The 11,188-nt window shown below is 37.8% G+C and overlaps 2 protein-coding genes across 2 annotated transcripts; one reads left to right on the top strand and one right to left on the bottom strand.

Moving 5' to 3' along the window:
* The first annotated feature begins 213 nt into the window (after positions 1 to 213).
* On the top strand, positions 214 to 8,752 carry LOC113275400 (RAB11-binding protein RELCH). The gene is made up of 20 exons (XM_026524890.1): positions 214 to 726; positions 1,809 to 1,961; positions 2,158 to 2,336; positions 3,049 to 3,156; positions 3,493 to 3,663; positions 3,746 to 4,312; positions 4,409 to 4,483; positions 4,583 to 4,711; positions 4,809 to 4,883; positions 4,987 to 5,196; positions 5,386 to 5,538; positions 5,620 to 5,849; positions 5,966 to 6,083; positions 6,193 to 6,325; positions 6,430 to 6,631; positions 6,718 to 6,823; positions 6,904 to 7,044; positions 7,249 to 7,372; positions 7,528 to 7,644; positions 8,027 to 8,752. Exons 1-20 carry the CDS (start codon positions 528 to 530, stop codon positions 8,398 to 8,400), a joined length of 3,564 nt encoding a protein of 1,187 aa, XP_026380675.1. The 5' UTR covers positions 214 to 527; the 3' UTR covers positions 8,401 to 8,752.
* Positions 8,603 to 10,145, bottom strand: LOC113275401 (reticulon-like protein B9). The gene is made up of 5 exons (XM_026524891.1): positions 9,782 to 10,145; positions 9,476 to 9,656; positions 9,164 to 9,305; positions 9,006 to 9,075; positions 8,603 to 8,917 (listed from the first exon to the last, which is right to left on the bottom strand). Exons 1-5 carry the CDS (start codon positions 9,900 to 9,902, stop codon positions 8,754 to 8,756), a joined length of 678 nt encoding a protein of 225 aa, XP_026380676.1. The 5' UTR covers positions 9,903 to 10,145; the 3' UTR covers positions 8,603 to 8,753.
* Positions 10,146 to 11,188: the final 1,043 nt, after the last annotated feature.

Below are 11,188 nucleotides of genomic sequence, written 5' to 3'. Positions count from 1 at the left end.
CAATATTTTTCATAAAAGCGAAATTATAGACTTTCTGTACTTCATTGCTTTAACCAAAAAGAATCTTTCAGAGTTTGGCTTTTAATTGTAAAAATCACGTCAAATATAAGACAAAACGTGAGAATAAAAATGTGAGAGGATTTGAGGTCGTGATTTAAACTTCTATGATTCAGATCCAGAGTCGAGTAGATAACAACAAACAAGGTAGTGACTAGTGAGGTCTGGTAGACTGGTGGTCTGACCATGTTGGTTGTAATTATTCGAGTTCCCGCTGGACTCGTTGATTTCCCATCTTTTCCCCCAGGGAGCAGTTGCAGCAATTCCCAAATACAAACACTTCTCATTTATTACGAACAGCTTAAATAAAATCTATCCCCTCCCCTCACTTCTGACTTCGTTTAATTTTTAAACAGAAAAACAAAATTGATCTCGATTCAAAACCCTAACCAAATCTCCGTAAAATTAAAGATCAAAAAAACATGAAATGATCCACCAATAACACACACACAGAGATCTCATGAGAAATAATGGATGTGGAAAAATCATCTCTGTGTAATTGTATTGTGAATTTCCTTCTTGAAGAGAATTACTTACTCTCTGCATTTGAGTTACTTCATGAATTACTTGATGATGGTAGAGATGCACAAGCTATTAGACTTAAAGAATTCTTCTCAGATCCATCTCAGTTTCCTCCTGATCAGATCTCTCGTTTCAACACTCTCCGTGGTACTCTACTACTACTTCTTCTCTACTACATTGCTACTCTCATTATGGATCATTAAAATTTGTTTCACTTTTCTTTAAATATTGTATTGATTTCGATCTCGTAAAACAAGATCTAATTAGGAGCTGACATTAGGAGGAGATCATTATCCTTATAGGTGTTAGTTGAACTGAGATGAGGTGCAATTAGTATATAAGTATCATTGGCATGTTGTTGTGAGTATGATTTAACACTTAAGTTGGATCGTAATATTGAAGACTGGAAGGAAATTAGTTAATTAACAAGTAATGCATCTTTTTAGACGTCTCTTGGTTGTGTTGGGTAATTGTAGTTTGGACTGTGGACGAACTTTCTGAGTCTAACTAGGCAAGGTTTGAGGATTGTACTGGATGTTTATACATTGAGAACTTGAACCTAAGGTGTTTGCCATCATGCCCTGTGTCTTTGAGTCTCCCCCGTGCAAGACAGTCTGCAGCTCTTAATCTAGATATAGGTTATTTGGAGGTTGCCCGAGTTTATGATTAAATTTTAGAACATGATAAATGTCAGGTCATCATGTGTTACTCATATCGTAAATGTTATGTGAGTTCAGAAAAGATTCAAATGAATGCTTTATCCCTGGTTTGGTATCAGTATCAGGTCGTACAAGTAGTAGGGGTCTGATGTCTTAGAATAGTAAAAAAGAATCAACATAGCAGGTGTTACAGGAATTCCTGGAGCTTCGGTTGGTTGGAGAAAAAAAAAGTGTCCAAAAAGGAGACTGTTATATGAATCAGCTTTGTTTATCTAATTGTACATATACAATAGTTTTTGGTGGCTTCATTCATTTGATCCTGTCTGAAAATTATGCTAGATATTGCTTCAAATTGCACCCTGTTGATCATGGGAAACAGCTTTTAGCTTACTTTTATCTTTATATGTTTTCTCTTCTTGGTGGATAAGCACCAGAATCTCGGGAGTGTGAGGGAGAAAAACATTACAAATTATGCTATGTTGATTAAGTAATAGAAATACTTATTCATGGCTTTTCTTTTATACCCTTCAGTAAATAATATCTGTTTTCCTTTATGTATCTTTGTAACAGTTGCAGACCCTCAAAGCTTGCTAGAGGAGAAAGAAACTGTGGAAGAAAGGTTGGCCATCAGTGAGTATGACCTTCGTTTAGCTCAAGAAGATATTTTGAGGCTCAAGGAAGAGCTAGAGAAGAAAAGAGAACCATCTTCGGGTGAATCAAATGGTAAACTTTCCTTTTAGTTGCATCTACTTGGAGCAATTTGCTTTCGCAAAGTTATCTTTTCTTTTATGGCGTAACATGTATGCCGGTGACAAGCATATTTCATTAATCATTTCAAACACTCGCATGGAGCAATTGAATTAACTCCTGAAAGAACTATATCCACAAATTGACTTAGTTTTGTCCTAGTCATTTGCAGGTTCCAAAGCAGGTGATAGTGCAGGTGAGGGTCCGGAATTTGAACAGGGAAAGAGGTATACTTCCTTTACTGATCTGGGACCTTTGAAGGACAATGAGCGTAAAGATCTTAACTGTGCTGTAAAGGAATATTTACTTTTAGCAGGATATCGGCTTACTGCAATGACATTTTACGAAGAGGTGTGTAAGGGTTATGCAAAATATTTATATTACTTTTCTTAATGTTGCCACTCTTTGTATAGGAAACGAACGAATCAAGTCATCCACCTTCACGTGTATGAATTTGGAGTCTTCCCTTAGGCTAGCTAATCTCGTATCCCTTTTGTAAACACTAGATTTGGATAAAATCATTCACCCTTACATATATAAATCTGGAGTTTTCCCTTGGACCATCCAATCTCGTGTCTCTGTTTCTTAAGGACTATTTTCACAATGTTTGTTCCTTATCATATTTAATCCTGGTTGAAAATCCAAGATATCATGTAGGTGCTACTGTGAAGCACAGACTCTTCGAAAATAGTCGTGTGTCTGTTTCCAGTGCATGGACACGTGGACACATCAGTGACGTCACTCACATATGGCATACACAATTTAAGTGTTACTTCCACTCGTCTATGCGGCTGTGCCGTCTATCGGAAACAAGATTCCAGAATAGTATATTTTCATGGCAGTATACTTATGAAGCCTTTGTTATGTACCTTAATGGCTGTTCTCTCCATATACTTCCTTTTAAAAGTAAAATCCAGCGCTGGAGCAGAATTAGTGCACTTAGGTTGAGTAATACAGCTTTCTATCATTTCTTGGCTGTTTCTGCCATTTTAGTTGAATTGTGGTTTTGTTTTCATTTTTATTGTAAGAAGATATACTTTACGACTTAATACCCCTTTTGCAGGTTACAGACCAAAACCTTGATATTTGGCAGAAGACACCTGCTTGTGTACCTGATGCTTTGCGGCATTATTATTATCAGTATTTATCGTCCACCGCTGAGGCTGCTGAGGTATGAACATAAATGATGATTCAACAACTTGCTAATTGACAAGGATAAACTTTTTCCGAGGTTGCAGATGACATTTAACACCTATAACCGGCAAGGGGTAATTCTTGTTTCGACCACGTATGCTTAGAATTGTAAAAGCAAGCAAGATGTTGTTAATCAAACTGTACATGAAATTCAGATACAGATCTCATTACATTTACAATAGAGTGCAAGGCCAGTATGTTAGAAACATGCTGTTAGCAATAGTTCTGCTGTTTAAGCTTGATTTTATAACCTGATTGTGCCTATTTTAACATGCTGATTCTGCATAAAGTTATATCACCTTTTGTATTGCAGGAGAAGATCTCAATTCTTCGAGAAAACGACACATTACTAAAAGCAAAGGAAAAGCTGAATCTTGAGATGGATTCCTTGCTGAAAAACAAAGATTTAGCTGACGGTCAAATTATGGCACTAACAAAATCATTGGAAGCTCTTCAGAAAGATCTTAAGGACCGAGAGCTTCAGGTAGTCACACTTGGTACCGTATTTTTCGAAGCAGTTAAAAGTTTCAGTCACTGTAAACAATGTAATAATGATCTTCTTTCAGGTACAAGATTTGAAGCAGTCACTGGAGCTTGAAAGACAGGCACTAAACGACTGCAGAGCTGAGATAACTTCACTGAAAATGCACATAGAAGGATCTCGGTCTGGTAGGGGATGGGTTACAGGGGATGCCGATCATACAAAGTCACAGTCCTTAGAAAGCTGTAGAGCAGAAATAAAGTCATTGGAGAAGGAAATAGAAAGTTTAAAGGCTAAGAGCTCCGTCGCTGAAAGTCTTGCGGAGCCTGTTACTTCTGAGGAGAATATTGAGGTGGAAGAAAAGGTTGTTGAGATAGATGAAGATAAAGCTGTGATATCTGATCCTGCTGATTTATCATATGAAGTCTCGGATGTGCGAGATGCTGAAGGTCAGACAACTCCGATCTTTGGGGACAACAATGTTCAGCAGAAAGGAAATCTACGTGAACAACTCTCAAATTCCTCCACTGATAATGGTGTAGTCGAAAATAATGGAAATGTCTACAAACAGGATGCTGGACAAGTGCCACATGATAATGGTCTGTTAATGAAATCAGATAGCCTTTCTAGTGAACCTGATCCTGAAAAGATGGTAAGCCTTTTGTTTGATAACCTTATTACCATCATAGAAACTTTATGATCATTATCCATTGTTTAATACTAAAAGGATTTTTTTTTTCTCTCTTAGGGTTTGGAAACAATCCAGATCCTTTCAGATGCTTTGCCTAAAATTGTTCCTTACGTACTGATTAATCATCGGGAGGTTTGCATCTGAATTTCTTGTTCTTAAAGAGTACATCTACTAATTTTGTGATGGAAGGTTAAATTTTCTGCTATTGTGGTTGTATGATTTTACCTGCAGGAGCTCCTTCCTCTGATTATGTGTGCAATTGAGCGCCATCCAGATAGTAGTACCCGGGATTCCCTGACACACACATTGTTTAATTTGATTAAACGACCAGATGAACAACAAAGGAGAATTATAATGGATGTAGGTATTTCTGGAGTGTCCGTTGGCCCATGGAACAAACGTATTGAGATGGTCTTTATCTAAAGTTTTGGGTATTCTGCTTTCTTTGTGATATTAGGCTTGTGTGAGCTTGGCAAAAAATGTTGGAGAGATGAGAACAGAATCAGAACTGCTTCCTCAGTGTTGGGAACAAGTAAGCTTGAAATGTTATTGTGCTGCAATTTCTTAAGTAATCTGAATAGTCCACTTTTTGCATAAGGAAACAGGATGACATGTCTGTTATTTCTGAACTGTAGATTAATCACACATATGAGGAGCGTAGGCTGCTTGTAGCTCAATCGTGTGGAGAGCTAGCAGAATTTGTTCGGCCAGAGATTCGTGATTCCCTAATTCTGTCAATTGTGCAACAATTGGTTGAGGATTCTGCAACTGTTGTCCGAGAAGCTGCTGCTCATAATTTGGCATTGCTGCTTCCACTTTTTCCAAATATGGACAAATATTTCAAGGTCAGCCTCACTAAATATGCTCAGAGGCAGTCATGGAGCAGAAAACTGACTTAACTGAATGTAAGCTCTAGAACAGGTCTAGAAAACATGGTTCTGGGAATGGCTTGAATGCTTTATCCCTGATCATGGTAATGATGACATTTAAAGGAAAAAAACTTTTTCCACATCTCCTTTTTTGTTGTTGAATAGGTCGAGGAGTTGATGTTTCAATTGGTGTGTGATCCTTCTGGAGTGGTTGTTGAAACTTCATTGAAAGAATTAATTCCTGCTATTATGAATTGGGGAAACAAGCTAGACCATACGCTTCGAGTGTTGCTTTCTCATATTGTGGGATCTGCTCAGGTATGCTTTCTCTTAACAAAACATATCTAGACTGTAAAGTTCCCCGTTTCTAGTTACTTATATAATTTTTACTGTTTTCAGCGGTGTCCTCCTCTCTCAGGGGTAGAAGGTTCTATGGAATCACATCTCCGCGCTTTAGGTGAAAGAGAACGCTGGAACGTTGAAGTTTTATTGCGGATGTTGACAGAGCTGCTTCCATTCGTGCACCAAAAAGTGATTGAGACTTGCCCATTTCCCTCCGCAATGGGATCTCCTACATCTTCTGAAACAGCGGGATTATTCACAATCTCCTTGTTCGAATTGTATGCAGGGTGTGTTATACTTTCCTCTCGCTTTTCTTGTTTCTGAACTTCTTCAGTACCGATTAAGTCCATGTATGAACTCCTTTCTTGTTGTAGTCTGAGTGGTTTTAATTATCCCTGGTTAGGGGACATGTGGAGTGGCCTCCATTTGATTGGATTCACGTTGACTGTTTGCCTGACTTAATTCAAGTTGCCTGCTTGCTGTCCTCAAAGGAAGATAATCTGCGGATTCGAATTACCAAGGTATGATTCTTTATCATGCATTCTCGATAGTCTTCTCACCAAAATGAAACGCCAAATTTTGCATAAGCTTGCGAGTTAGCAGTTTCTGATAGAAGAATTGGTGCTGCAGTTTCTGTTGGCTGTGTATGAACACTTTGGGGATCATTATGTCACACAGATAATGTCTCCTGTTTTCATGTTGGCTACAGGAGATAGTGCAGATCTGAAATATTTTCCCTCGGGTATCCAGTCAAGAATTAAAGGTAGGGAATGTCAAACTCGTACAAAGTTATAAGCTGTATTGTCTGGCTACTGTTACTGAAAATAAGGAACTGATGTCTTGGTTTATATTGTTTGTTGATCTCAGGTTTGCGACCCAAAAGTGCCGTGGATGAGAAACTTGCTACAATGTGTGTTCTGCCGCTTCTCTTAGCGGGCATTCTTGGTGCTCCCAGTAGGCACGAGCAATTAGCAGAGTACTTGAGAAAGTTACTAGTCCAAAGCACAGCTAGGGAGAGCCGCTCAGTAAATCGTACTGCTGAGATTATTGATGCAGTGCGCTTCCTATGGTTGGTATTTGTGTTTCTAGGATTTTTGTTTGACATACTATCACTAACGTTTCTGCTGAGGCTGACGAGTTCTTTTCATAATGCAGCACATTTGAGGAACATCATGGAATCATTTTCAATATTTTGTGGGAAATGGTCGTCAGCTCCAACATAAACATGAAGATAAATGCTGCCACCCTGCTGAAAGTTCTTGTATGTGTTGTCCTTATCTTGAACTTTCAGTTTTTTGTTACTCCTGATTTTATATTTGTTGACGCTTTGTTCCTTAATAGGTTCCATATGTTGATGCTAAAGTTGCATCAACTCATGTTTTGCCTGCTCTGGTCACTCTTGGCTCCGATCAAAACCTGAATGTGAAGTATGCAAGTATTGATGCATTTGGAGCTGTGGCTCAGCATTTCAAAAATGACATGGTACATAAATCTGTTATTAGGTTCTTGAGTTCTGGTGTTTTTTCTTGTTCCATGATGTTATTATTCTTTATTGTTCCAAGAATAGTAAAGAACTAGTAAATGTATCTGGTGTTTCATAGAAAGCAGCTAATGTCTTACCTCCACCCTTCCTCGGGTTGTTTTGATCATCGTATATTATCTAACAAAGCGTTTTGCATGTGTTAGATTGTTGATAAGATCCGTGTTCAGATGGATGCCTTTATTGAAGATGGGTCGCATGAAGCTATAATTGCCGTAGTTCGTGCTTTGGTGGTGGCTGTACCACACACAACGGATAGACTGCGAGATTATATCCTGAAGCTCATCTCTTTAAAAATTTATTACTTATTACTAACATGTGCTTGTTTTATTAATCCCATGAAATTTATTTCAGTAGTAGATGCAATAAATTTAGGATCTGAATTAACAGCATGTCTCAATGTTCATTTCCTTAACATGTCGTACATCTTCTATCCAAGATTTTTCATTTATCAACAACACCATTATCTGGAGGTGATGTGATGCGCCGCCGTGACAGAGCCAATGCATTTTGTGAAGCAATACGTGCTTTGGATGCCACAGGTTTGCTTCCATCTGGAACCAATACTATTGCAGCCTTTTAATTATTCCCCTATTCTGAAAAGTTTGAATTGTTATCATTTTCTGGTGTTCAACTTAGATCACCTCACCCATAAGGAACATATTTATTCTAGTCTACTCCCCTTTTAAACAGTTTCCGTATAATATCGTGTTGTTTACTATTTTCAATGTGTTCCAATCTGATAGGTTAATAAGAGAACTAGGCGGAAAATTACACAATTGTATCCTCTCATAATTTTAACCTTTGTATGTGTTGGTTTAACGATTTCACGGTCATATGCATCATGGTTTCTGACAATTAAGTACAAGTTTTTGAAATTTTTATATGTTTCTAATTTTAATTTCCAATTGCATCTGTGAATAGATGTTCCTGCGAATAGTGTTCGTGATTTTCTCCTACCTGCCATACAAAATCTATTGAAGGACTCAGATTCATTGGACCCAGCTCACAAAGAAGCTCTTGAAGTTATAATGAAGGAAAGGTCAGGTGGAACTTTTGAAACTATTAGTAAAGTTATGGGTATGGGTGCTCATCTAGGAATTGCATCGTCAGTCACCAATTTCTTTGGAGATAGCGGGATTCTAGGAAAGAAAGAAAACGTAGAACAGCCTGAACCTGGGGAGAGTCCGAAAACTGTCCAGCAAATCCCAGCTGAAGACACGAGATTTGGGCGGCTCATGAGAGGAAACTTCACCAATATGCTCGCTAGGAAAGGTAAAGGCAACGAAGAAACCTAGAGGTAAAATCAGGAAACTTATTTTTGTCCCATTTTTGTTTCATTTAGTGAGAATACCCGCCTCTACAGTTTTACCCCTTGTAATGTTATGGGGACTATCAGTTAGCAATTCGATCTAGGGTGGGAATACCTTACAATGTTTTGCAATCGATGGAAAGTTTAGATAAAAGGAAAAGTAACATTCAGGCCACATCTAGGGTTTCTTGTAAATCTTACGTGTTCAGTAAAATATTCATTTTCCTGTTTGAATAAATTAGGATAATATTATTTGAATGATGAGTGTTCATTTACATATCAAGTGTTTTTACAAGTATTGTAAACCATTTATTTGAAATATTTGAGCATGTCTATCATTTATTTCTTGTGCTTCACTGGTCCTCTTGGAATTCTTCTAAGAACTCTGGAGTCAAATCTCCTGTAAACTTTTCTCATGTCTTTGTTCCATTTGCTGGCAACATAATCCACTTCGTCTTGATACCGATCATAAAGAGCAGGTATAGTTCCAACACACAGAAACCCTAGTTGAAACACATTTGAAGTTTAAAGTTAGAAATTTGAAACTACTGATCTGAAAGCACACAGGGTCTGGGGCGGTTTGTATCTTACCAATATATATAAGATTCAAAGTGCTGAAATATGCTCCAAACACAGATAGAATCCAGAGAGAAACAATGGCCTGGACAAACAATTAGGTTTTTCAGTTAAACATTATGATCTGTTGAATAAACAGTAATGAAACTATTCGGGATAAAAGTTTTAAGTACCAGAAGGAAAAACTTTAAGTCCTTGCCACACGCGATATCATAGATGGTATTGATGAAATAGTTGAGATTTGTGTGGACAGCTGAAGCTACTTTCTTAAATGTAGATTCAGACAATATCATCTCTGGGATCCTGGGGGGACTCCTGTTAATTGGACACAACAGCAATATGAATCAGTTAGATGGCTGCATTATAATTTTATCTCTTAAGTTGCAATTCTATGGCCATAGCTAATCGTTCAAGTTTTTAAAATCATTTGCATAGATACAAATTAGCTCATCAGAGAGAGGTTATTTGGAAGAAAAGGAGGTTACCGATTGAAAAGTACAGCACCATTAGACCATATGAAAGTGATGAGCATTAACGTTATTGATAAGTGGCACAAAAGCGGTAAAAACTGGTATTCGAAAACCTCGAAGAGGAACCATATTACTGTTATCCCCATCAATATTGCCGCTGAGATATTCCTTTTTCTCCATAATAACAAATCAGCAGCTGCAAAGTCGACCAGCAAACAAATTTCAGCTTTAAAATGTACAAAATCCCCAAATGGTACCTGATAAAAGAACGGAAGTAGCATCATATCTTCCTGACACGCTGAAGTGTACATAGGCAAATACCTCTTCCACCTCCAAAAACAGAATGAAGAGATCTTTCGCGATGAAAGAGTCTCACGGGCGCAGACCTGTGGCCATCGGTCTCAGAATCCGAGTCTGACGATGTCATTGCATATTTCGGCATGATTTTTCTAGTAGAGGAATGAGAAATCTGATATATATATATATATGGAGTAGATTATTCAAGAACTGATTATTCGGATGATTTTTGTTATAGTAGTGATCAAATTCTAGCATTTTTATACACTGTGGAGCTAGTTAATTAGCAAAGGGTTCTAAGCTTTGCAGCCAAGCAAACCAAAACAGAGGGAAAGGGATGACTTTGACATGCATGGTTGCATATGAATCAAACTTTGAATGAAGTTTGCTTCACATGGTGTTGCTACTTTTACTATATGAAATCATTTATTTTTTTATTTTTTTTTGCCTTTTTTCCTCCAAAGAGAATCAAAGCATCTCATTTTCTGATTTCTTTCTTTGCAACATAGTCCTTTTAAGCTTTAGAGCATCTAAGTATATCAGTATACGACTCCTGACGTCAAAAGGCTCGATCTTCAAAAATGAAGGCCGAGTTAGCTATACTAAGAAATGATCTGTTGTTTGCCACTACACCCGGACACTAATCCAAAAGGTGGATACTAGTCATCCCATAAAGTATCCAAGTAGCTTAAAAGAGAGGAACAATATCAAAGGCCATCATTAGAGGACACCAATCCAAAAAAGTGGAAATTCCCTCCCATACAATATCCAAGGCCATCATTGCACAATAACTTTGATGTTCGTAGGCTGCGAAATTCCCATTAGAAAGATGCTATTGCCGGACATAATAACAAGAAGACTTCTTCCACTTACCGCAAATGGACGTTTTTTCCTAAATTTTCATGCAAAAACCGGTTGTCGATGCCGAATTGCATCTGGAAGCGAAGAACCTTGGTCATACGGTTACGTGCAGGGATTCTTTGCTTCCAGATGCAACCTGCATCGAGCACCCGATATAGTTTCATCCGGATTTACCAGTGTTGCAAAATCAGGAAGATTAGATTAGACCGTTCAAATTATGGAAACAAAACTTGAAAGTATTTAAATCCAACAATTTCTTTTTCTTAAGTGACTTATATATACCAGACCAAGCTATTTGTACCGGTAACGAGGATTAATACCATTACCAGTACAGAAGTAAAGTGGCTGTGAATTCGAGGTGGTATCACAGAATCCCGGTATGTGAATGTTGCCTTTTTAGAAGATAGAAAACGAGACCGATAAGGATGGCATGCTTTTGACACTTACTACTTACGTGTCAATGAGTACACTAATGCTAACTTATCCATAAGCAGTTCATGATGGTCCGTTATCTCGGCAGGTAGTGGTGGGCCATTCACCTAAAGCCCAAATTGATATCGAAAAGGGGAA

The sequence above is a fragment of the Papaver somniferum genome, chromosome 4 (assembly GCF_003573695.1).
Source record: "Papaver somniferum cultivar HN1 chromosome 4, ASM357369v1, whole genome shotgun sequence".
Classification (NCBI taxonomy): domain Eukaryota; kingdom Viridiplantae; phylum Streptophyta; class Magnoliopsida; order Ranunculales; family Papaveraceae; genus Papaver; species Papaver somniferum.
This window is presented reverse-complemented; position numbering and strand designations above follow the sequence as displayed.